At 43.1% G+C, this 27,631-nt stretch overlaps 1 protein-coding gene across 3 annotated transcripts in view; it reads right to left on the bottom strand.

Annotated features, from left to right (window-relative positions):
- Positions 1-27,631, bottom strand: part of LOC147105266 (synaptotagmin-B) — a 1,410,822-nt gene that overhangs the window by 797,824 nt on the left and 585,367 nt on the right. For 2 of the 3 annotated variants that reach the window (XM_086011447.1, XM_086011448.1), the window contains 3 exons: positions 18,041-18,226; positions 16,403-16,578; positions 3,846-3,974 (listed from right to left, as the gene is read on the bottom strand). In XM_086011447.1, the coding sequence (XP_085867573.1) occupies positions 3,846-3,974; positions 16,403-16,578; positions 18,041-18,215 (480 nt within the window). In that variant the 5' untranslated portion in view covers positions 18,216-18,226. The remainder of the gene's footprint in view (positions 1-3,845; positions 3,975-16,402; positions 16,579-18,040; positions 18,227-27,631) is intronic. The other variant, XM_086011449.1, reaches the window with a different exon arrangement.

Here is a 27,631-nt window from a genome sequence, read left to right as displayed (position 1 = left end):
CGCTGTCCTGATCCCTGCTGGGTAGTGCATACGTGCAGACATCAGGGGCTAGCTTTTAACTGTTAGTAGCCTTTCAGAGGAGCACACCGGCTGCCCGCCCAATTGCCCCGGCAGGAGGTCCAGTCAGTTTTGAGGGCAAGGCCTTATTACCATGTCGTGGGCAAGCTGCAGGCACCAAGCGGTTGCCTTCTTGCTGTTGCTCGCCGGCTCTGGGCCAGTGCAATATTGAGTAGCCTGGTGACTGGAGACCAACACAGCCACAGGAAAGGTAGGTCCAGTGGGGGGGGGGGGGGGGCCTGCAATTATGGGAGGGGGAGGGGGAGGGAGGGCCTGCAGTGGCAGTAGCCCACATTATTCTTGTGGAGCCCGGAGGAGCCCTCCTGCTCCTCCATGTTCCACACAAGTACTTTTAACACTTACCTTTTGGGCCTCTTCTGCTGTACCTGCAGGTTTTACTGAGTAGAGATTCCACAGTAGATGCTCTGCCTGGTAGGCAGTTAAAATGATTTTGAGTTCCCAAATAACCTCATAGGATCCCAATTTACATAAATTAACGAGGGTCCCACCTGAGTCCGGCGAATGCCTTGGATACACAGTGGAAGGCCTCGGGGAAAATGGAGGCAGAGTGGGAACAGAGAGGTATGCCCACCACCTCACTTTTAACTCCATTACTGCCCTATTTCTGCCAGGTGGAGCGAGTTAAAATCTCTCCCCAGATGACAGCTGGATAGGCTCAGCTGTGATGTTCTATGTGGTTGAATGGGCTGACATCACTCACTCTTTAGGCTCATGCATAAAAAAGAGGTCATTCGAACAAAGTAATGAAGGGCTGTCAAGTGCCTGTTGAGGTCTACTGTATTAATGCATTTTGGAGAGAAACAGAGAAATTTGGAAAAAAATAATTGAATTGTGCGATTTTATTCTCTGCTGTGCCACTAATAATCAGTTTGGGCGTGGTATATATGGCATACACTGTCACTACCATTCATTAACATAGCATAACCAAGAGTATTACAGTTGTGCAAGTGAGAAATGAAAATCTTGGGCACACAAGTGAGACTCTTTAAAGGCTTCTGTTGATTGAAATGTCATCTATGTCTTTGTAGTGTGACATAACCAGCAGCAATTGCCTTTCCAGAGCCCTCCAGTGAGTGCTGTACCTTTCATTGTGGTTTGGTCTTAATTAGGATCAGCTACACGCAGGCCCAGGGCAACAGAAGTGTAACGGACCATTGGGCCCCATTTTAAAAGATTTATGAAGTGTTGCCATGGCAAGGAGCCTTGCAAGAGACTTTGTCAGGTTTAAATACAGAAGCGTATGCAGTCATACAATGGCTGCCATGGTGAGGTGTTAGCACTGATGGCCATGTCTGCTAGTAAAAGTATTTTATAATTTCAGTACTAAAACTAAAGCACAAACCAAGATGGGAAGTTAGGCTGCTAAGGCGAGTGCCACAGTATGTTGATGATGCAATCTGTTTGCCACAGAGTGATAGGACATGAGTTTGCCATCTCCCTCTATTCCAAACTTCTAAGGATGTAAACCATGGATTTGTGAATGTCAGCCTATGTCTGACTAATCTAGTTGCATTTTTTGAGGAGGTCACTAGCATGGTGGATAGGGCAGTGTCTATATGGAATTCCAGAGGCATTAGATAAGGATCTGCACAAGAGGTCATTACCAGAATGAGAGTGCCCCGGAATTGGAGGTAACCTTGTGACACGGGTCAGTAATTGTTTTGGAGTTGGACGTAGAAAAGGATGTGACAAGTGGTGTTCCCCACAGACCTATACTGGGGCCTTAGCTTTTCAACATATATATTAATTACTTGGATGAAGGAATAGAAAGTTGTATATCCAAGTTTTCAGATGACACTAAGTTAGGAGGCACGGTAAGTAGTGTGGATGTGAGCAGGAAGTTACAAAGGGACATAGATAGACTAAGTGAATGGGCAAAACTATGGCAGATGGAGTTCAGTGTGGGCAAGTGAGGTCATACACTTTGTATCCGAGAAAGGCAAATCAGAACATTTTCTTAATGGTGAGCGATTAGGCGTTGTGGATTTAGGTGTCCCTGCACTAAAAGCTAGTGCACAGGTACAAAAAATAATCAGAAAGGTTAATGGAATATTGGCCTTTATTTCAAAGGGTTTGGAATTCAAACATGATGAAGTGATGCTTCAGTTATACAGAGCCTTGGTCAGACCCCATCTGGAGTAATGCACTCAGTTTTGGGCACCAAACTTCAGGAAAGATATACAGGAAACTTTCGATTTACCGGCACCTAAATAACCGGAAATCTCGGTTAACCGGCAAAATTCAGGAGTAGGTTCAGGTAACTTTTATTACTTGCCTTCCTCCATCTGTTGCTGTGCAAGGGTGTGGCTGCAGCTGTTGCTAAGCTACAGAGACGCTTGCAACTTGTGGCCATTGTTCTGAACCTGTTGTTAAGCAACAGGGTTTGTTGCTTTAGAGCTCCGTATCTTTTACTATAGCTTTCGGTTATCCGGAATTTTTGATGAACCGGCACCACGTCGGTTTCCTGTATTGGTCTTGGAAGGGGTGATTAAAGGGTTAAATTATGAATCCTAAACTTGGTTTGTAATACTTTGAGTTTAGAAGTTTGAGGGGTGATCTAATCGAGGCATTTAAAATAATAAAAGGATCCGATAGGGTAGATAGAGAGAAACGATTTCCACTGATGGGGGAATCCAGAACAAGAGGACATAATCTTAAAATTAGAGCTGGGCCATTTATGAGTGAAATCAGGAATTACATAGAATTTACAGCACAGAAACAGGCCATTCGTCCGAATTATGCCAGTGTTTATGCCCCACACGAGCCTCCTGTTTACTTCGTCTCACCATATCAACATATCCTTCTATTCCTTTCTCCCTCATGTACTTATCCAGCTTTCCCGAAAATGCATCTATGCTATTCCCCTCAACCACTCCATGTGGTAGCGAGTTCCATTTTCACACCACTCTGAGTAAAGAATCATTTCTTTACGCAAAGGGTAGTGGAAATATGGAACTCTCTCTCTCCCAAAAGGCTGTGAACGCTGGATCAATAGAATTTTTCAAGACTGTGATTGATAGTTTTTTTTTATTAGGTAAGCGTATCAAGGGATAAGGAACAAAAGCAGGTAAATGGAGTTGAGGTACAGATCAGCCATGATTTAATTGAATTGCGGAACAGGCTCAAGGGGCTGAAAGGTCTACTCCTGTTCTTGTGTTCTTAGATAATGTAGATTGCCAAGCACTTATCTATAGAAAGCGAAAGACAGTTAGAAATCACCCTGACTATATTTCACACCTTTTAGTTGGCTGGTTCGTGACCAGCATAGAGAGAGGCCTAGGAGTGGCATCACCCAAATCACTCTGACTGCTAGGGTTGGCAAAGTGGCATAGGAAGATGTAAAGGGAAAGAGGAAATAGGGTTTTAAAAATAAGATTGAAAATAAAGAGTGATTTAAAGTCCACTAAAGCAACTAATCAACGACGTGACAACAAGTGGTCTTGTTAAGAAGCGATTTCATTATATGACTCGAAGGCTGCAGACTGGCAAATTACAATAAGCAACATATCAGTGCTTCAAATATTACATTTCCTTCCAATAGAGGCTCATAGCTTTTGAATACCTCTTGGTCTGCTTGGGCAAAAAGTAAAGCACGACCATGTGAGCAATCAAACCATCCATTTCTTTCCCCCCTTGGACAGGAGAATCCTTCTCAGCGGATTAACTGAGAACAAACTGAATGTTGGAATGACCCATAATTGCACGAATATCTACAACAACTTGTAAGGGCTTGCCGTTCCAGTGAAATCAGAATGCTGGCATCTCACCTGATTACTCTGGAAGTCATAATCCAATGAAAATTGCAGTTTGCCCAGTTTTTCTTCCTCTTTTGGTTCCTCTTCCTTGTCTTCACCTTCAGTTAAACCAGTTTCTGCATCATCATCATCCTGTTTGGTCTGTGAGGAGGAAGCAAAGCTTTGGTGAGTTTTCCCAGGAAGTCCTTTACTGTTTACAATATCTGGACAGCAAAGTTCCTGATGTGAAGAAAAACTTTTTTTTTACCCCGTAAGGGAGGCAGTAGATGCAGTAGAGTATGCCTTTTGCTAGCCTTTATAGAGCTGATTTCAAGGCCATTAAATTAACAATTTTCACAAATACAAAGTGGTTTAGCCTCAGTCAACTGACAGCGGTTTGCCATATTGGCTGATGGGTCAATTAAAATTGCCACTTCAGTTATGAACTGAATATAAAAACTGTGTGGAATTTTAACAGCATTGTGGAGCATTTTATAAGACATTATCTTGAGACTGCTATTGATTTTTGAAACATTTGAACTAGAAAACATAGACCACAAAAGGCAATCTACCATTTAAATGGCTGAGTGATTTTGCAGTGCAGATCTGAAGAAAGCTGATGCAATTGAATATTAATAATCAGGCGTGCAGATGGTAATGCGCTTCAAAGAGGGCAAGCAATACTAGTCATTAAAAGAATCTTGATGATAGTTTCCTGAATTGTTACAGCTTCAGGTCCATAAACCACAATTGTGTGTAATTCACAGTCCAACATGCCTTGTCTTATCCGTCAAACCTCTTAAGACTGCAATACACTTATGGCAATGTGCACAAGCTTTTAAATTCAAAGTTGCCTCTGTGGTTCCACAATCTCCAAGCGACTGTCTGTGCATCAATGCTCAAGAGGGATTAATTGCTATTGTCTGATGTTGCTCAAAACTGTCACTAAGACAGCGAGTTCCACACTATGCTTTCTGCCAATTATAAATGATATTTGCATAAATCCATATTATTCAGAGCAATCTATCAATTTTTATGTCTGTAAGAATGTATGGTTGTTGTGTTCCTTTGACCAAGCAGATCCCAGAACCAACTGGTTCAATCACAAATATGACCAATTTCACGCCCCCCCAAAAAATGTGGCACACGACTCCTCCCTTCTGCACTCAGCTAAATTTTAGGCAAACCCCAGTCTCCTGGTGCAAGCTGCACTGCTCCCTACCCCACCAGTCCGATCCCCTGTCACTCTCTGTGGCTTCAGGACCAACTCACCATGGCTCCAAGTCCTATTCCCTGCCATTCTCCACTGCTCCCTGTCTCCAGGCCCCAGACTTCAGTACCACCATATAAGCAAGCAGAAAATCTGGGGTCAGAGGCAGAGGTGACATGCATCTCTCTCCACCCCCACCCCCCACCCCCCACACCCATATGAATATTGACTGGAGCCCCAATTACAGGTACTTTTTTCCCCAAAGTGAAACCTACGTTATAGTATGCACTTTAGGTGATTGCAGTGGTATTTAAAGGAAAAGTACTATTGTTGTAATTTTTGTAACAATACTAGCATTGGGGCTTCACTCTGTATTCATATAGGGAGGGAGGCAGGCCCCAATCTCTCACCTGGATGTACCTCAGCCTCCAGCAAATGTTGGCATCACTGGTCATTGCTTCTCATCTGAATTTCGGTCCCAGCCCCCTGCCTTGCTATCTTCTAGCCCAAACACTCCTTCTTAGCCCAATCTAGCCTTGGCATCCCTGGTTGTTCCTTTCTGGCCCTGGTCCTTCCATTTGCTACCTCTCACCCATAGGCATCTCCAAACCTCATTGCTCATGCCTCTCTTTTGGCCTTCTCTCTTGCTCTCTCCTAGCCATAGGCAGTTCCATGCCTTCTCACACATGCATCTCTACCCCTGGCCTTCCTGATTTGAGATGCAATGGAGGGCCGGAAACCACAGCCTGGGTTTGGAAACAGATGCTGATACAGACCGTCCACTCCCCTTAGTTTAAAGTTGCTTAATTCGCATTCATCTGGCAATTCAATTATTTTTAGCACTAAATTCCCATTTTGCTGTGTCTTTTATATTGCTTAATTCAAATGATTGGATAATTGGAAATGTATTAGTGCAAAAATCAAATTTACATTTTCAGGCGTAAACTGCGTCACCAAAGTCCGAACCCCAACTATCTGGTCATTCATCTTTTTTGAGGGAAGTGGCTTGCACAGAATGGCCCCCATGTTTGCTTGCATAACAAAAGTCACTTCTTCAAAAGCAATTCACTATGTGAAACAATTTGAGATGTTTTGGCCAGATAAGGTGCAAGATTATTATAACTAAAGCAGCTATATTCTAGTCTGCAGTGACAAAATTCAAAGCAAAGCAGTAATAATAAAGACACAGCAGGTGGGTTAGCTTACATACCAGTGATATACTGTCTGTATGTGTTTATGAAAGTATCTCTTGGAAGTAAATTGCTCATAATTAATAATTGAAATCCTTCTGTGTGGTGTTAACTGGTAAATTGTGTATAGTAATTACTGTCAGTAATAACCTTGCAATTAAAAAACTATAATTAATTAGTAATTAACAATAACTGATACTCATACAAAATAAATAATTTTTGCATACAATTCTGTCACTGTGGAGGTACTCAGGCTAGGGGATTCGTGAATCATTTACTATATTTGCTCAAGGACTATTGTGCTACTGATCCTGCATTCTTTCGTGAAGTTCATTTGCAGGTCTTGTGCCATTGTTGTGCATCTTAAAGCGAACGTTTTCCAATTGACTTTGTAGCCTTTGAGCATGAAATTCCGCGGCTGTTCCGGTTACTCCTGTTATAACTTCGGTGGTGGGAGTCCACCACAGCTGGAAATTAGGCCATGACCTGGTAATGCTGGGTCGCCAGTCTTTCCCACCCCCCACCCCAGAGTTTCCTCTTAGCTTCCACCCACCTCACCAATGGCCATCACCATAAATGTTGGAATGTCCTGGGTGTTCAGTGGGACCTGGTAGATAGGCAGAAGTGGGGGCCCACCTGAAGATTGAGGCCTGGAACACTAAAGAGGATGCAAACTTTTTTTTTTTGAAAGATTTTCCAAGAAGGGCAACCTCCATCTTTTCGAGTATGCTGGGCACCCTAGATGCGCCCCTAGTGGGATACAAAGTAGGGAACATCCTCCTGACCCCAGAAAGCCTACCATAATTGCTGGGATCACTGGCTTGTGGATTTTTTAGGTCATTGTAATTTTTACTGTATATCTTTCAAATTTGTAACTCCTGCTAATGCTATATAGATAAGCATTGGCCCACAGCTATGTAGTAATATTTGTTCTGAATGTGACTGAGGAGGAAGAGAATGGGTTACATATTATCAGGGAAAATAATCAAGCCACATAGCTGAAAGAATATTTGTATGTGTAGGCTTAATCCAGCCGTGACCTCTTCTGCCACTCCTTCACCCCAGCTGTGGCCAGCTGCTTATATAGAAAAAAATCACTGCTTCATCTTAGTGTAAATCCAGAAAAAAATATGCATTTGCGATGTGTCAAAGGAACACTCTTTGGCAATGAAATGTTGTGATTACATTTTGTTTGCGAATTTGAGAAGTTATTTTAAATTGTCATTGTAATTGGACTGTGAAAAAAATCAAACATTTTCATGTTCTAGTACATCAGCAAAAATCCGATTGTTGCGTTTGCCACTAAGAAGCCAACTTTTCCATTAAACATGCAGAGAACATTGCTCTTCATTGCCCATCTACAATTGTATTTTCTAACTTGCAGTCAATTATGGCTACCTCAGCAATCCTTAATCATTTGTACTCAAATCACCACTGTTATTCCAAATATGTTTTTTTAAAGAGATAATAAGGGGACAGGTGCAGGCATACGGTTAAACCTTAAAGCCAATACAAAACAAATTCTTGTAAAACCTACCATCCAGTTGAAATCCAGGATAGTCAGAAAACATGGTCAGACAATATAGATCAGGAAGAGCACAGAAAAAAAATTGAACAGACAAACAGGCAATGAACCATCACAAAACGCCACAAAGAGATATGACACACACAGACTGGCTCTGGAAAAACTGTTTTCAGATAGAAGTGAGAGATTCTGTTTGCTTAATGAGTACTGTGTGGTATTGGCCATCACACATAGATTGATAGGCTGTAATTCAAAATGACAAAAACTAATATTCATGATCAAGTCCATCTTTTTTTCAAAATCGTTTTGTTTCCAATTTTCCTGCTTCTTCTCCCTTCCTCTCCTGGGGACTCTTTGTTGGGGTCTGGATACCTAAAGCCCTTTACTACCTCAGTTAAGTGCCCATTCTTCACATGGGTGCCTCATCAGTAACTGGCAGAGAAAACACTCTCGAGCCTGGTGCTGCCCCCGCCTTCTGTCCACACTATCAACAGCAATCAGGAGCAGTCACTCACCTGGATTGATTATTCTCTCCTGAGCACAGGGGTGTGAAGGCCAATTGCAGCACTCCAACTGCTGCCCTAGCTCAGATGAGCTAACTCAGCACAGGCCGGGAACCAAACCTGGGACCTACCTGAGTTAAAATAACAAATAATTCCTACACAACATTTTACTTAATTTCTCACTGACACGAAAGACATGAATTTTAGAACTATTCAGTTGAAGATGATGTCACCTATTATGTTAATATATGGATTTCTAAAACGATACATTGCTAAAGGCTTAGGGGGAAAAATTGGTGATCGCCAGCAAAGCAGTCGGTGTCACCACCAACTGCTGTTAACGGCTGCCTGAAATGGCCGCAGCGTTAACCGACCTAAATTGGTGTGGGGGGGCATGGAGGTTGGTGGTGCAGCACTAACCTTAGGCGCAACGCTGTCCTGGTGGCGTTGCACAAGGGATCCAGGACCAATTTGTAGTCCTGGTGCGGTGTTGCTGCTTCTCCGAGCGTCTGTGTACAAGGCTGTGAAGCTCGCAATGCATTGTGGGCAGTGAGGAGCTCGGAAATTTAAAGGGGCCATGCACATTGAAGCAAGGCAAAATAAAATGCACTGATTCAATACATTTTTCAGCCCTTTGTCTTTTTACAAATATTCAATATTTAAAAGAAGTTCCAAATGTAATTATTCAGCTCTTAAAGCTGAATTACCTTCCTAAACTGAACAGTGGGAAAACTACCTCAGCACTAACACAAATGGCTCAGCAAGTCAGGAAAGGGGCACCCAGGGTCTCGCACACAGCACTCCAGCTTTGTGCAGGGGGTCAACACTGCAAGACTGGCCCTCTACCCACAGGAGCCAGGAGGCCCTCCAGAAAGAACAATGTGGGAGTACATTACCAAGGCCATCACTGCCAGCAGTGTCACCCCCACCACCTGGCTCCAGTGCCCAAAGAAGCTGGTCAAGGTCAGTGAATGCATCTTCAAAAGCCGTCACCGAAAAACTGCACCACTAGCCTCACACACTGCTCAATGCAGGACCCCCCATTCACTCCCAAAGCACTTAAAAAACTTTTCACATATATTGCAGCAAGCTACCACTTCAATAAAATCCCTTTAACAGCTGCAGATATCATCCCTGTCAGCATCTGTCAGCCTTCTTGTATGCCAGGTTAACCTGGCGTGCTTAGGACCCAGCGCTGAATTTAGCACTAGGGTCGAAGTTCGTGTAGGTGACATTAAGTCAGCGTTGCACGCCAACTGACGTCACCACACTACCATATTTCTTTTACAGGGCGCTGCCGGTTACCTGCAGTGTAAAGGGGCCCACCAATATGGCGGCCGCCGTATTGACCACCTCCAGCTGGCGCAAGAGCGGCGGCCGCCATTCTTTCGAGAATCGCTGGCGCTAACTGGTGGCGGTAAGTATATGAATTTCTCATCCCAAGAGTCTCATATGATTGCATGCCAGAAATTCTGGTTGTGTAAAGAAATTGGTGAAAACACTGCTATGACAAAGCAGCTGAATGATAAAAAGCAATATGATGGCCAACGGACATCATCTGACCTGATCATAACCATTGTCACTTTGGAAAAGTCTTAAATATAAAAATGATGAATAATATCAACTCTTCATATATAAATCTGCTTTCTTGAATATCATGTTCCTAAGATAGTCCAAAACTATGGTTAATATAAAAACATTTCAATGCCTCCTCAAAATCTACCATTTCAATTACACTTACTGGTTTCTGAATTTAATGTCGGCTATATGGAAGATGTTGGAAGTCATGAAGAGGGATGGGCTTTATGATCACCTGGAGAGGTCGGCAGGTATTAGAGAACTCCAGCATGGTTTTAGGAAATGGAAGTTATGTCTTGCTAACCCGATTGACTTAATTGAAGAAGTGAGCAAGTTATTGGAAGATGTCGATCCGGTGATATTATACACTTTGATTTCCAGAAAGCCTTTGATAGAGAGCCACACAGAAGGCTACTGGGTTTTCACCATATAGGATTGGCGGTCAGATAATATGCTGGATAGGAAATTTGTTGAAATATGGTAGGCTGAGGGTCGCCATTAAAGGGAGTGGATCTCCATGGGACAGGTCACAGAGTCTGGTGTTGGGATTGTAATTGTACACCCTCTTCATAAATGATTTGGATAAGGATGTGAATAGAACCATTCACAAGGTTGAAGACATAAAACTGTGCTTGGGCTTTTCAATTTAGATCAAATGCATAGCAAACAGGCCTAATTAGTTAAGTTAGAGGAATTGCCCCGTGTATAGAACATGCCCTTCAATGCAGTTAAATGCAGTGTTATGCATTTGGGTTTGGGAAATTCCAGGCATGTTTGTTCAATGCACAGGAGCCCACTAAAGATTATAGAGCAGGAGAGCAGAAAAGTCATAGTAGATAAATTATTGAAGATCCACATGCAATACAAGGAGGCCATTGTGAAAGCAAATAAAGCTTCAGGTTGTATTGCTAAGACAGTGCAACATAAAGCTAAGAATACTCTGCCTTGGATATACTAGGTTTTGGAACAGCCACATTTGATGTACTGTTTCTAGTTTTGGTCTCCACACATGGCAGAGGTAACATGGTTCTAGAGAAGGTATACAAGAGGCCGACCAAAATGATACCCAATCTTAGTGCTCTTAACCCCAGCAGTAGGGGCTATTTTCATTAGAGAAACACAGGCTTAGAGAAAATATGATTGAGGTTTTGTAAATGATGAAGGCAATAGATCCTGTCCAATTTGATAAGTTATTTGAGATGACTAGTGATGGGAGCATAATTCTAAAATACATAAAGAAAGAGTAAGTTTAGATGCAAGGAAGAATTTCTTTTCACAGAGAGTCACTGTCCCTGGAACACATTACCAGAGTGTGCAGTGAGGATGGATTCCCTGCAGATCTTCAAAAGGGAACTGGGCATGTTCCTCAGAGAGGAAGACATTTCAAGTTTTAAAGGTTGCAGAATGACTGAGAATAGGGAAACTAATGAGTTTCTGCTGTCTCCTGATCGCCATAAGGATTTGGAAAGGAATTTCCAAGAGTTCATCTCCTGGTAGATTGCATGATAAAGGAGATGTGTTCATGGTGTTAAAGTCTGCACCATGTCTGGATGTAGGGAGCTTGATGGACCAAATGGTTTTTCCATATGTTTGTATCTACTTTCAGGCAACTTCATCAACTCAACCTCCAGCTCCTGCTAAGTGTCTAACCTCACCCACCCCCTTCCCCACACCGTGAAATGCCTTGGAACATTTACTACATTAAAGGTACCATATAAGTGCAAATTGTTGTCTCTATTAACATACCTGAAAGATTATTCCCAAAATTTGATTATCCTTTCAGTGAAGATTTTTTTCTAATCCTTATTTTAATTTTACTGTTCATTAATTTAATCTTATGTCCTCTGATCCTACTAGCCTTACTTACTTTGAAGCAAAATTTGCACCATTTCATTTTTTTCAATAAGTTTCCTTGCATTTAATCTCATTCTCTCTATTTTATAGAACATAATCTTTCCTCAAAGCTTATCCCCTTTATACTTTGGATGACTTTTGTTGCTTTTCTCTGCATGCTCTCCGATGCATGTACATTGCCTTCCAATTGCAGTGTCCGAAACCGAACACAGCACAGGTGTGGTCTGACCAGTACATTATAAAGCCTTCGTATAACCTCTATACCCTTGTACTGTACTGTTATAGCTGTCCAGGGGTGATTCTACCAAAGGACTTCCAAAAGGAAAAGTGTGCTTGTGGGAGGGTCAGAGACAGAGCTGCAACATTGTATCTCCTATTCTCTACCCCACGAGTTTGGTTCCCTCCTGGAAGCATTGGTCATGGGGTTACTCCTTACATTCCAACATTCCATTTAAAAAAAATTGCTTTGCAATATTGTCTAGGCGTGAAAGTGACGCATCTTCTATTACTACTAGGTTACCTTTCGAAGACTGCCTGGGCAAATTATATTGCATTCATTGTAGATTTATGTCACATATTTGCTCAATGGGGAATACTTTACATTTGTCAGTAATAAATTCACTTGCATTACTGATATAATCTTCAAATTGTAAACTGTTTCCTATGCCTCTACTCTCACTTGCAATTTGAAAAGCTTACAAATGGGTTTGGCATTCTAGTCAATTGTACAGGTTAGAAAGAAGAGGGGCACAAGGCAGTGATCACTGGAGGGGTCTTCACTTAACACCTCCTCCAGGCTGACAACACACCTCTTATGATTACTCTGTTTTCTGTTACTTTTTAATCCAGTTCCATGTTCTACCCTTGATCCCCAAGGCTTTTAGTTTAATTAAAAGTCTTTCATGTGAAAAGCCCTTCACAAAAGTGTCAGTATGACACTGATGTCATTCACTTCAAATAGCTTTCTACTTGTCAAAATGTTTAGAGTTTGTAGTGGAGTAGTAAGAGTGGAATGAACAAACTCAGGCTGACCTTGTACCCGATAAGTGGCCAGCACGCCCTTCGTCATCAAGGATGTGGGATAACAGGAACTCTTTAAATCCAGTACAGTGCTGGCTTTCTTGAGGTTTTACATGGGATTACATAGGATATATAGCACAGAAACAGGCCATTCGGCCCAACCAGTCCATGCCGGCGTTTATGCTCCACTTGAGCCTCCTCCCGTCTTTCATCATCTATCGGCATAACCTTCTATCCCCTTCTCCCTCATATACTTATCTAACCGTCCCTTAAATGCATCTATACAATTCGCTTTAACCACTCCCTGTGGCAGCAAGTTCCACATTCTCACCACACTCTGGGTAAAGAAGTTTCTTCTGAATACACTATTTGATTTCTAGAAATTTCTTCTGAATTCCCTATTCGATTTGGTTGCACTATATATTTCTAACTGACCTTTAGACAAGAATAAATTATACTGTTGCCAATTATAACTTATTTTTTCCCAGCATAGTGAATTCTACAGAACAGTTTTCATCATTTCCAGCAATTATTTTAATGCTATTTATAACAGCAATAAACACAAATCAAATCCAAATCATCTTTATGGTTTCTACGATCAAAATGTTTCCTGTACTCGACAAGCTGCAGGGTGCTGACCAATCCTGTTAACACAAACTACTGGGGCTGCTATTTCCAATGTCCACATCTAGCTTAGAGCCTCACGTGATGTTTTTTGTTGCAAGATTTGGTCTGCTTGTAAAGTGACCTCAAGGAAGATATTACACTAAGTTCACATGAGGAGTTACTCTAGTTAAAGGGCATTTTCTATTGCATGGGTGAGGTCAGGCACCCCAGGAACAGTGCTTGCACAGCTGGCAATGAGCCAAATGTAGAACCTGATGGGGCTCACTTATACTGGCCGTTGGGAAGGCACGTTTTTGGCACAGTATGGCTCTCCTGTAATATAATATAAGTTCCTGAAAAGGAGGTCTGACTACCAATATATCTAACAGTTGTAAACAACAACTGGCATTTGTATAGTGTCTTACTGTTATAACGAGGAATTTTAGTTGCCTTTAATGGCCTGGATTTCGCGGTCAGCGGTGAAGGAATGGCGCTTGCCGTTCACCTCACTGACAGCTGACCACAAGGTTTCCTCAGGCTTTTTTTTATTCGTTTATGGGATGTGGGCATTGCTGGCAAGGCCAGCATTTATTGCCCATCCCTATTTGCCCTTGAGAAATTGGTGGTAAGCCATGTTCTTGAACCACTGCAGTCCGTGTGGTGAAGGTACTCCCACAGTGCTGTTAGGGAGGGAGTTCCAGGATTTAAACTCAGTGACGATGAAGGATCGGCGATATACTTCTAAGTCAGGATGGCGTGTGGCTTGGAGGGGAACTTGGAGGTGGTGGTGTTCCCATGCGCCTGCTGCCCTTGTCCTTCTAGGTGGAAGCGGTCACGGGTTTGGAAGGTGCTGCCAAGAAGCCTTGGCGAGTTGCTGCAGTGCATCTTGTAGATGGTACACGCTGCAGCCACGGTACGCCAGTGGTGGACCAGAAACAGCTGGGATTTCTAAAGTTGTTTCTCTGTATATGACCAGCTGAAAGATAGGCAGGTAACTAAAATTCTGATGTATTTGAATTCCAGCCTAGGCAGATTATTTAAAGAAGATCTGTTTTCTAAAAATCTGTTCACTACTTCAAAAAAGGCTTGAGTAGAGGAACTGTTCTGCTGAAGATCACACACTTGTTCAATTGCATGTGCTCAACAAGCTACTTTGATATAAATCTGGGTCTGTCATATCTCAAGGAAGTTAAAACATGTATGCATAACAATCATTTGTAAAAAAGCACAAAAATAATTCCAAAAAGGTTAGAAAAGCACCGAAAAATACAACCTTACTAAATAGCCTAGACAATACACAGTGTGTATGGAACCTCTTCAGTTATGAACAGAGTTGCAGTCCCGTTAATATTTTAGAGATACTGGGGTAGAAATTTCTCTTGGGCATTAGGTTGAAACAGGTGATATTGCATTGGCCACCTGTTCTATGCACTGCTTAGTATTCAGTTCTACTGAAGTGAATGGAACTGAATGTCGGACAGGGAATATAACAGGCAGCCAATGCAATACTGTCTGTTTTGAGCTACCGCCAAAATGAATTTCTACCCTGTTGTTTTGTGCTGGTTGCTATCTTATTCTGCGGCAGAAGAGGGTTTTGAATGTAGTTTTGATTTATTTTCAATATACATTTTTACAGGGCCTCAAATGTTCAATTTTAACTAAAATGTAGTGAGTACACAGAAAAACAAACTGCAGTCACGTGGAGTATTTTAACGTAAAATAGAGTACCAGATTGGGGTTTTGCATTGAACTGAATGAATAAACAGAGGGATGCCTGTCAATCATGTCACTAATTGACACATCAACTTGTACACAGAAATAGCATTCAGTGCACATTAGAATTTCAATCATGATTTTATTTCCTCTTTAATTAAGGCAGCAACCTGCAAGGTAAAGCCACGTACTTGGTAATCACATTTGCAAAGTTGATAAATATTCTTTGGTCAAGCAGAATTTGTCAGCTTATTAACCACTGCTGATAGAATTGGCAATATGTCCCTGGACAAGGGACTTAACAGCTTAAAGTAGCCATATATTCCAGCTTCCAATAACATACAAGTGAAGGGTTCAAAGGAGAGATACACCATATTTCTTTAGTTGTCTTTCTGCATGCTCTTTACATCCTACAAGTGCTGATAATGTTACCATATAAAACCGTGTTTCAAGGTGGGGATCTATCACTGGAGTATTTTCTTGAGGTAATTAAAAACACAAAAGAAAGAACAAGTGTACAAGTTACAGCCATATGTCCTTTGTGGAAATCATATTACAAATTTCATTAAAATAAAGCAATCTTTATCAATCAAAGAACAGATGGGCCAAAATGTTTACGAGTCATACCCATGAATAATTGTGCAGGTTTTGGAACACATTCATTTGGCATGGCTATTCGGATTTTGTTATGTTCCTGGAGTGCGTTTTAACAATTTCCATGTAACATGAAATCAATGTCCTACCACATGAGACTAAGATCAAGGTAATGAGCTTTCCCCTTGTTACAGATAACATGAGGCAGCAAGAATGTTACAAACCAATTCGATATGATGGGAACGCAAAAGAAACACACAATAATCTGGCTCCTCAGATGTTGCAGTCTATCTTTGTTCATTATAAAAACAATCATTTTCCAGTTTTGTTAATTATTCAAAAGTTTAATAGTAGTGGATTATGGCAATTTAGAATCCATTCGTGTTTAGATTATATGATTCTTGTGTGCTTAAAATCCACCATTGCCGCCCACCTTCATTATGGCCAGTCCTGTACTGCTCTGAACAGTTGAAAAATTAGAACAGATCAGGTGTCATAGCTATCTTACATGAAATACTGCATTCATCATTTCAGGATATGAATGGCCAACTCTATCAATCACACAGTAAATTATGACTTGACAGAATTGGCCGTTGCTGGCATGGAACCAAACAGGAATTTCTTGACTGAGCAAAGGTTAACTTAAACATGGAATGTATAACTAATTGCTACATCTCTTTACCAAAAGTGACTTATTATATGCCATTACCACAGAACAATTTTAATTTGCAGGTTCCATAGCTTGGTAAAAGCAGACTCGATAAACTTTGACTTACGTTTTCTCTCCATTACATTACCTGATTTCCGCCTGAGTTTTTCACATCTTTCATGTTGATATCATTCTTTTTACCCTTGCCCTTCTCCTTCTTGTTTTTCTTCTTTTTACAGCAGCATTTCTTGCAGATGCAGAGGCAGCAGGTGAGAAGAAGCAGGCCACTGACAATAGCTATGGCTATCAAAGCCCAAGGTGGCACTGGCAAATGGATTTGAAAAATTGGTAAACTGGCATCATTCACAGTGTCAGAACCTATAACTTCCTGGCAATACATTTAAGGGAACCAGCTTAATTTTTGACTTTCGCCAATAGCTAAATATTTTGGCCTAGAAATTGGTTTGCGCCCAACTTGTGATCCCAGCGGCAAAGACAACTTTCGCGCCAAAACCTATGAGCAAGAGGGCCAAGCAAAACTGGTCCTCTTGCAGCATCAAGATGCGACCGATGTGCCGGGGATGCCAGCCGTTTCCCAAGAGACAGTGCGCTGATGGTGAGGAAGATGAAAATCAGCTGACGGTGACACCGCCACCAGACCAACCATGAGTCAGGAGGGGCGGGGGAAGGGTTAGGAAATGTGGAAGGGGCGACTGGTGGCCACAGTTTTAATGTGGAGCTAGAGGAGCACTACTGCTCTTTCTGGCTCATTAATAAAACATCTGTTCATGACTTTTTTGGTGGCAGCCTCTAGTGGTCCCTTTACAGACCACTGATTTGGCTGCTCTGCACCTGAGAAAACTAACCACAGCATGCACGGTGTAGGCTGCTGTCAGGAGCCAACCAATTTTGGGAAACGGCCTGAAATAGGTGTTAAGCTGTGGCCTATTCAAATTGGGGGCCTGATGCCTGTTTCAGGCGGGCACCCTGGACAACTACTAGGTCATGTGGCGTATACCTGCTGCAGAATGAGGGCACACACGCCATATTGGGCCCTTCAGCACCCGTTTTGTACCTGCACGATTTAGTTTCTAAGCCTCAATATCTAAATCAAATGGAATTCAGTTAAACATAGAAGAAACATAGAAAAATAGGAGCAGGAGTAGGCCATTCGGCCCTTCGAGCTGCTCCGCCATTCAATATCTCAATCTCAATACCATATTCCTGCTCACTCCCGTGAAGACAGAACCAAAGTATTTGTTTAATTGCTCTGTCATTTCCTTGTTCCCCATTATAAATTCTCCCATTTCTGACTATAAGGACCTACATTCGTCTTCACGAATCTTTTTCTTTTTACCTCTCAGAATCAATTAAACCTATTAAAATTGATATACTTCCTGCATTCTAATACTAATTGAGGTGCTGTTAAATTATATAATAATAATATCCTTAATGAATTAGAACTTGATTGTTTGGTATGGATTTCCATTTAACTTTTGTTTTACTCAAATGCAACATTGCCCCCCCCTCTCTTCTCTCCTCCCTCTGAAAAGACCTTCACTCTAGAAAGCCAGTGAAATACCAGCGGATGTAGAGCTCCAGCAGAGGAGCAGATACATATTTAACCAAATTTGGATTTTTGGCCATTCTGACCAGAAAGAGCTTGAAATAAAACACTCGTTTTAGCAATCGAGAACAAATGGAATCGAGTGTATTTAGGCAAAACCAGTAACCACATGACAGAAAAAAAAACTCCGCCTCTCGATTTGTTAGAAAACATACTTACACGGAATTTTCTGCAGTTCATTCATAAATTTCTCTTTCAGCTTCTCAAAGACATCATTTTTCCCTTCCCCAGGACCTCCGGTCTCTGTTGAGTTATCTCCAGTGTCGATGGGCATCACAGTGGTCGTGGCGATGGGTGCCACCAAAGCCTCTGGCTTGGTTACTCCAGACTTCATCTTGAAAAGAGCTAGCGGGTGAAGAAACAAACACAATTTGTCAGCATGCAGGAAAATATAATTTTGCATCACAAGATTCTCAAACTAATAGAATTCCTTCTGAGGATTTCTTTGTTACAGTTTGTGAATAATGCATTGAGACTTTGTTGGGCTCATTTATTATTTAAAACAGGAAAGAAGATTGAATAGAATGCTGACTCAAAAGTAGCAATGGGTGTATTCTACTGGAATGAAGTCATATTAATCAATGGAGCAGAGAAGTTATATACAGAAAAAAGCTTGCTAATATTGTTCCACACACCATGAAGCAAATGCATCTATCATTACTAACGTGATTTCAAAGGAAAACGATTGTAAATCTGAAAGCAAATATTGTTTTCAAATTAAGATAATAAACCGAACCAAGACTCCTTACACTGTCTTATATGTTAGCTGTAAATTATTAAATTGGACACGAGCAAACTGCAGTGCTTTTCCACCGTAATTTCTTCTTATAGTCACCTATCCTCTGCTAGTCAGCAGCTCATATCCTTCCATCCTCTTTCAACAGGAAGGATGACTGCATAACTTAAAACTTCTTAATTTGTTCTGATACTTGAGCCATCTTGTGCCTCAGTAAAGATAAGAATAGCTCCAAGCAGTATGACAGTGTGAGTGTCTGTTGGATGTTTCACCTACTGAGTTTGAGATGAATCTCAGGTAGGTTTGGAGAGTTAGAGTGTCAACCACCACAGTGACTTGAACCCACATCTGTAGACAATATGGGAAAGTATGGAAATGGGTCTAAAGTTAAAATTTCCTCAAAATGTTCCATTCCGATCCATTTAATTTAAATTTGTGATATTTCAACATGATCAGCTAAAAGTAATAAAATACACACACTTTTACCTATCTCACAAGGCTGTATTGTTGCTATAATATTCTTTCCAGAAGCAAAAAATACTGAGAAATGGAAATTTTGAAAAGGAAGTTGGTAAGTATCCAATGGAAGATAAGATGAAGAGCCTTCAGAATCAACTTGGAGAATTCATAAACTCTGGCTGGAAAGCACTTAATAATCTGGGGCTCTTCCTAATATAAAATCTTTGAAGGATAATCCAAGGAAGACATGAGAATTCATTGGTGAAAGCCGTAAGCCATCTTCTGGCGGAAGCTTGACTATAAAATGAGAGCAGTAATGAACTTTAATCCATGGAATCTTGAGCAAGTCATGAGGGAACAGTTCAGGGTGCATATAATGGGAGGGAAAGTCAATCTTCAGGGGATCTGTAGAGGGAGGGCGGCTTTATGGCTTATGCTATAGGCTTAGCTATCTTTACTTGTGACATTTTGCTTAGTAGTAAAGTGTTCAATGCTTGTGATCAATTAGTTAATGACGGTGATGGATATGGAGTAGGAAGTGCTTTGTTGTGCGTCAGACTGGAACCAAATCCCAAATTTGGCCTCGTTCAATCATTCCTAGTCAATGAAAGTATTTTTTTTTTTTAATTCCTCTCCTTTAAGTTACAAACTTCACAGAATGCAAAAACTGTGCATGTTGTGGTAACAGAAGAAATCAAAGGATAGCAGGGCCACTTAACTACCAAAGCTGTTAAAGCCATCCTCCATGACCTGAGTATTCCATTGTGTACCCACAGCAGATCTGATACAGTTGAAGTCAAATTCATTGACACAGTTTCCCCTCTAGATTATGGATGGACAATGAAGTGCAACAAAATACAATGAAAATGTGGGACTCAAATATTTATATAACACCCCTGATCATAAAAATATACAGATTTAATACTACTTATTTATACTTCAATAACTTTTGACTGATAAATTAATTGAAAATGAATTGAAAATGAAAAAGTAATTCAAATATAATAAAATGATATTTCTCAAGAGAATTTATTCTAATATTCTTTGGCATCGCACCCATTATTTTGTCAGTCATTTCTGATTAAAATGAACACTGCATATTCCTTTTATGATTTACATAAAGACATATCTTGCAACAGTAAGTTTCAGAAGGCTTCTCGACACTAAGGGCTCGATTTTGCCAGTGTGGGCGGGCTGGGGCGTGGCAGGTGTTTTTAGTCCTGAACCCGACTCGAGTGTGATGTGGGGAAAAAGAGCGATTTTCCCCTAATTGGGCAATTGATTTCCAGCATGTGGGAACCCCTGGCCCAATTAGTCTTTCCATCCTGAAAGTCGCCTCCGATGACGTCATCAGTGCTGCTGGATTTAAGGCCTGCAAGCAGCCTTGCTTCTTCTGGAGACTGGAAACGCTTTAGACATTGTATGAAAGACTTAATTTACCAACCATGTCCACCACAAGCAAAAGTGTGCACCTCGCTTTGATGAGCCCTCCCTCCAAGCTCTGGTGGAGGGAGCAAGATCTAATAAGGAGGTGCTCTTCCCTTCCTCAGGGAGAATAAAGCCACCACAACAAACTAAAGCTGTGTGGCTGCAAGTGGCCAGAGAGGTCAATGCCATCTCTATGTTCTGCAGAATCTGGCTACAGTGCAGGAAGAGGTTTCATGACCTTCTGCACACTGGAAAAGTGAGTATGACTTTCCCTTCACTCTCAATCTGATCCCCATCGCCTCTCCTCACCAGCACTCTGCTTTGCCAACCTCTTCCTCCACATCCCACTTGACACTTACATCCCTGCACCCTTACCCATTCCCTCTCTCTCTATGGTCACATTCACTTAACTATTCGACCATGCAGCTCTCACACTCTCTATCACTGTGATGCAATGACAACTTACACCACACAGGGAGGGCCCTTTGTCTCCTTCTAAACATCTATGCTATGGAATCTCTACACTCCTTCATTCTCACTCAAACTCCACTTGTGTCCCTCATTGCAGGAAAAGAGAGCCCACAATAAGAGGGAAAGAGCAAGGACAGGAGGAGGGCCACCCTCAGTAGCCCAGCTCACCACCTCGGAGGAGGCGGCCCTGGAAATTGCCGGGATCGAGGACGATTCCCAAGTGGGGGACGGACAGGCAGGCGCATCACAGCAAGCTGGTGGCATCTCTCTCATTGACATTGCATGAGTCATTGATAATGAATCTGATGCTCTAACAGATTGAGTTATGATCATCTGCACTATTCCATGTGCATGTAACCTTGACCTCACATCTCCAACTCTTTCCTTTACTCCCCCACAGGACCATCGGCAGCCCCCGTCCCCACTGTCCAGGAGGAAGAGCCTGAGCTTCCAGACTCCTCAGAGGAAGCTGCAACCTCTGAGGGTGCTGTGTCAGCAGAATTAAGTGCACACATCACCAGCGCAGGCACTCACACCTCGGTGGGACCTTCTGGACATAGAGTAGAGTTGTCACCTGGTGTATCACAGCTCACAAGTGAGCATCAGCAGATGGTAGAGACAGGGCCAGCAGTGGAGCGTCCTCGTCGGAGGGTGCAGGACGCTCCCAGCTCTGCTCTGCTGTATGTCGACCCTGTGCCTCTGGGTCCATCCAGAAGTACAGTGGTGCTGAAACTCCAGGAACAGGTGCAAGAGCCTTTGGCAGGTTTTGTCTCCAGGGTCGCTGCGAGTGTGGAGCAAATGGAGGAGTCCATCGCTAACATGAGCAGAGCTTTTGTGGAGGCATTGGCGCATGAACGCATCACCACGGAAAGGATGGCAACCTCCGTGGAAAGGATGGCTACCGTAGAGGAGAGGATGGCTACGGCCGTGGAGAAGCTTAGTCGCCAGGGTCATTATTCACAATAGACTGACATCTCTTGAGGAACGATGATCAGCTATTGAGCATATAAACCAGACATTCATGCAAGTCCTCGGGAGTAGGACTTCCAGTACAGAAACGGGTCCTCATGGCCCCCCTGAAGTGCAGCAAGGTGCTGTCAAGCCACTTGCTTGCTCTGAAGTGGGGCTGACCCATGAGAGGGATGCTGGTGGCAGACAGCAAGGAAGTGGGGGCTCCTCTCCAAGCGCTCACACAACCATGCCACTGCAAAGCCCTCGGTCAAAGCCCCACCAGAGTCCCCACCCAACTGAGATCGGCGTCTCAACCCCTGCACAGCCACAGGAGCAGCAGACTGTTGCCGAGCCCTCACAGGTTCACAACCCCAGAGGACGCCCGCCAAAGGTGTCGAGACAGGAGCAGCAGGAAAGTGAGCAAGGGGCCTCCACATCTGCTGAAGCCATAGGGGAAGCACCACATAGGAGCATGCGTAAGAGGAAGATAATGCACAAATAGTCACAAGGGTAGTCACTTGGGTGTAATGCTATGTTTAATGTTGAAAAGCCATCAGATGCTTATTGCCATTAAAAACTCTGATGGCAAACTGTTGCAGTTGTGGCGTGTGTCATGTCGCTAATGGGACTTCCACATTGAGGGCTTAGGATTACTTGCAATTGTCAGTATGGTGGTCAGAGTGTTAGGAATCCGTAGGTTCCTGGCCATTGTCGAGGGTCTGATAAGAAGGTGCGAGGCAAAAGTGTTTGATTGTGCAGGCTAAGCAAATCTGGCCAAGATGAGTGCGTGCCTTGCATCTCGGGCAGCAATGTGCTCACATGCTGCTGCCACTGGTTGATGCGCCTCTGCAAGCTGTTCGTTGTTGCTCTCCTCCTCCTCCTCCTCATCTAAGGAGGCTATGTGATAAGCCACTTGTTCCTCAGGCATCTGCAAGCCATGATGCTGTGCCATTCTGGAGACCCTGGCTGCTGAGTACTGCAGGGCTCCACCTGATCTATTAAGGCATCTGAAGCGCATCTTCCGCAAGCCATGGTTTGCTCGATTATGGATCTGGTGGACATATGGCTGGAGTTATAGCGCTCCTCTGCTTCGTTGGAATGGCTCCTCAATGGCGTCATTAGCCACGTCTTCAGGGGATAGCCCTTGTCTCCAAGTCGCCATCCACAAAGTTGGTCTGGCGGACTGAAGAGCGGAGGCACCCTAGACTGGTGCAGGATGAAGGAGTCATGGTAACTGCCAGGGTACTTGGAACAAACATGCAAAATTTCCTTCTTGTGGTCACACACCAGCTGTACATTGAGGGAGAGGAATCTCTTGCGGTTGACAAAAATACCTGGATTGTGATGGGGTGCCTTTAGGGCCACATGTGTGGAAAGCCTGCCAGATTGTCAAACCCAACCGCACGCGCAGTTACACTGGCTTGATCCTTGGAGAAATTGATGTGATTGTGCACGATGGCAAAAAGGGCATCGGTTACCTGCATGATGCAAGTGTGTGTGGCCGCCTGGGAGACGCCGCTGATGTCTGCTGCTGATCCCTGGAATGAGCCATAAGCTAATAAGTTGAGTGCGGTGGTGACTTTGACGGCAATTGGTAAGGGGTGTCCACTTGCTTCTCTGGGCTCCAGGTCTTGCTGCAGCATTGCGCAGATGTCACCCACTACCTCTCGCGAAAGTCAGAGCCTCCTTTGGCACTGCTGCTCAGTCATGTTGAGGTAGCTGATCCTCTATCTGTAGACCCTGTTTTGGGGGTATCTCCTGCGCCGGCGTACTTCCATGCACTGGCGCCTTCTGGCCTGTGCAGCTTCAGGTGGGTGAGCCGCAGCTTGGAGCTCCTGCTGTTGCTCCTGCAGTTGGTGCTGCTGTTGGTCAGGGTTCTGCTGCTGCCACGGCTGGTCTTTGTCCGAATCTGATGTCCAGGAGGAAAGGAAATAAATAGTTCCCATTCTTCTGGTAAATACCTCAGTTGAGGAAGCGCTCAGTCAAGGTGGAGAGAGGGGTTTCCCAGAAGGTCACACTGGAGATGGTTGTCAGGCTCCAAACTTCCACAACAATGAGTATGCCTGCTAAAAGTTCCCCCAGACATGAGACAACAAAGTTCTGCCACCTGCAAATGATGATTGGTGAAAACTCCTTTATAATGGTGGAGCTGCAGTTGTTAGTAAGCAGTCCACTTGTGAAGCCACCAGGATTCACTGGTATGTTACAGAGGAGGCGTGCAGAACGTGGGAAAAGGGTTAAAATTGGAAAGGCCTCTCAAAATTGGATTATAGAGGCAATTAAGTGGTTGTTAAGGAAACGGGGTCAGAAAACTCGCATGTGGGAAAATTGCTCGGAGGCGGGATGGAGGTGGGATCGGGCCCGCCCACCATTTTTTGCGATTTTAACAACTCACACGCCTCCAATCTCGCCTCCTCGGGCCTGGCAAAATTGAGCCCTAAGTCTTTAAACCATTGAATTCATTACAGATGAAGTACAATTCCTCCTTCCTAATACTGTATATTGTTTTATAATATATTTTTAACAGGCATGACAGTAATATTAGTAAAATTAAGTACTAGCATAATTATGTTGTGCAGATTCAGATTATATCGTCATAGTAACAAAGATTGTGAAATCATTTTGGCATCACAAGTTAACCTCTTTACCACAGGAACTCCAAGGGTGCAAAATTCGTTTGGGATGCTACCTTTTAACTTTTTGAAAAGTTAGCGCCCGGTGAAATCCATTGAAAAATGTTACAAAATTGGGTGTTTTCGCCCCAGGAGTGAAGCGAGGCAGTAAATGAGACGCTAATGGTCTCAGTGGAGCGCTGCAGGGGCGCTAATGCCAGAGCGCTACCCAATTTCAGCTGACTTGTATTCAGCAGTCAGCCTTCAAGCCTTGACTCGAGCTTATTCCAGCTCTTAAAGGGGAGGTAATTTCAAGCTGCAGCTGCTCATTATCAGCATTGCTGCACTAGAGTGCGACCTCTCAGCTATTGAGACAGCTTTGTGCCTTGGCTGCTGCAAGGGAGAGGGAGAGGGCTACTCGATTCAGCGATGTGGAATTGGATATGTTCAGCAGCTTGTCTGACAATGACTCAGCAGAGTTATGGCCGACAAAAAAGTTTCCTGAAGATGGCGCCTTTAAATAGCACGCGCGGAGCCGATTCCCGACTGCAACTCGACAGCTGATGCTGTCATTGTTAGCGCCAGGCAGTAAATGAGGGGGCGCAGCTGAATCTTGCACCCAGGGCACTGTGCAAGGTGATGACGTCATCATCACCAGGCGCAGCCGAGCGCGGTGGTACCTACAGGAGCGGGGCGCTAACTCTTAGCACCTCCGCAAGCACCCAGCCCAATTTAGCACGGGGTGCTAATATTGCCGCGCCTGGGCAAAAACCCATTTACGCCCTGTTAGCGCCCCATGGAGGCGCTAATAGCAGGCGCAAAGCAGCCAAATTTCACGCCCTAAATGTCTTATTTAAGATTGAGTTGTCACCATCTCTAGAATATATAAACTACAATTTTATAGAGAAGAACCCATTGCTAACTATGGAATATCATTTCTTTCCCTGCCAGTGAAGGGGATCATATTATTATTTGGACATATATCACCTTTCCTTCATCGTCACTGGGTCAAAACCCTACGTCACAGCACCGTGGGAGTACCATCAACACATGGACTGCAACGGTTCAAGAAGAAGGCCCACCACCTTCTCAAGGGAAACTAGGAATGGACAATAAATGCTGACCTTGCTAGCGATGCCCATAACCCGAGAATGAATAAAAAAATCTTGTGAGGGATGAAATTCTAAAAGAAGTTTTCAGCATGAGTGGGATAAAAATTGTTATTCCGATTATACATTGAGAACACAATTTATAACAAAGATTTACAAAATTGAATAGAATAAAACTGATTGTATTTGCTGGAAACATAAATATAATAGGCCCTTTAATTCTCACTACAGTCATGCGTGGCAGCTTTCATCTCTTCAAAAGTATTTGGCCACCACAAAGACTTCTCTTAATTGGAGATTCAGGTCGAACTATAGGCTGAGGAGATAGTTTTATTGGCCATGAAGCTGGTGAAAATTCTTATCTCCATGACTGAGTAATAGTTTATTCAAATAAAAATAAATGTCAAGCCAATGCAGCATCCACATTTTGTTCTGGAATATGGAGTATATATACAGGCTGGAATGTGGAAGCTGCTATTTGCATAAATAGTTAGGGATGCCAAACCCTTCAGGATTGTCCTGGAGCCCCCCAGGGATTAAAGATGAATCTTCTGGACACTGCTGCGAGCCCACCTGGTGTAAAATCAGAGGGGCATTAAAAAATTGTGTTTCTTTGAACACTATTGTTTATTAATTACAAAAATATTGGAGATGGGAAATGATTGGGCGGGGAGGTGGGAGGTTATGTGATGAAACTTCCAGTAATATGTCCATCCTAGTTGGCAATCCTATAAATGGTACTTAGCATGCGCATTACTTTACAAAATGAGTAACTCCTTTTGCATAGTTTTTAAATCTTGTTACTAATGACTAAAAGTATCCACCATAAGGTTCTTTCACAGCAAATTACAAAGAATAGAAATAATCTCCCATGCCAGACTGCCAGCTGTCCATAAAGAGCGCATTTCCACTGCAGCTACTAGTATCAGACTATTGGCTCCAGCCTGGCTGGAACTCTAAGGGGGGAAAATTCAGTTGGTTAGCACCTCCCATTAGCGCCTCCGGGGGCGCTAATGACTTACCGCCTGAGCACGGCGATTTTAGCGCCCCAAAATGGTCGATACCGAATTGTTCCCCCTAACTGTCTTGTTCGGTGCAAACTGTCACCATATGCAAAGCTGACTCCCAAAAGCTAGAAGTTAAGTGTTCAGAGAACAGGAATGGGAGATCCCCTAATCTCTCAACATTTAAGACAGAAAAAAGAAAGAACTTGTATTCGTTTAGTGCCTATCATATCCACAGGACGTCCCGAAGCGCTTTACAGCCAATGAAGGCTGTTGTTTGGCTTTGTTCTAATACATTTTGGATTCACTTACATTTTCTTGCACAGTTGTCAAATGACAACTAGTAACTATCCTTTTTACAGGGGAGGGTGAGGTGGTGTGGTCTCTCTGGGATCGAGGAGGCTCGAAGTTGACACACTTGGTGATGGAAGCTTAGAATCAAATTAACCCTCTATAGTAGACTTAGCAAGTAGTTATCTGAACCAGGCAGGGCTGCAGTATTCCAGGCCACTGTTGGTAGTTAACCAGTTGGTCTGGCTCACTAATGAACTCTGGAGGGGTAGGGCAGTCACTGGGGGCCTGGGATTCTTTTCACATAAAAACAGAAATAGGTCCTTCATTCCCTGGAGTCTATTCCATCATTCAGTTAGAGCATGGCTGATCTGTACCTCAACTCCTTTTACCCGCCTTCACTCTGTATCCCATGATACCCGTGGCTCCAGATAACCCTGCAAGCCAATGTTTTAGTGGGCAGAGCTGTCTGTGTTGGCTTGTGTCACTGCAATCCTACACTTAACCTCCCTGGATGTATTTAAGCAAGGGGTGTCCTTATTGGGAAACAGTCTGCACTCTGTATCAAGCAATTGCAAACAGGTGCAGATTTTTCAGTAGCTTGTTTTGGAGACTCAAACATGGAGATGGGTTTCTGCATGTTGAATTATCTCAGACTTGATTGAAGATATATACAGTAATAGACATTA

This window comes from Somniosus microcephalus, chromosome 18 (genome assembly GCF_052327205.1).
Source record: "Somniosus microcephalus isolate GS21.2 chromosome 18, FLI_Smic_1.0, whole genome shotgun sequence".
NCBI lineage: Eukaryota > Metazoa > Chordata > Chondrichthyes > Squaliformes > Somniosidae > Somniosus > Somniosus microcephalus.
The sequence above is the reverse complement of the archived record's forward strand: the minus strand, read 5'-3'. Positions and strand labels throughout refer to the sequence as shown.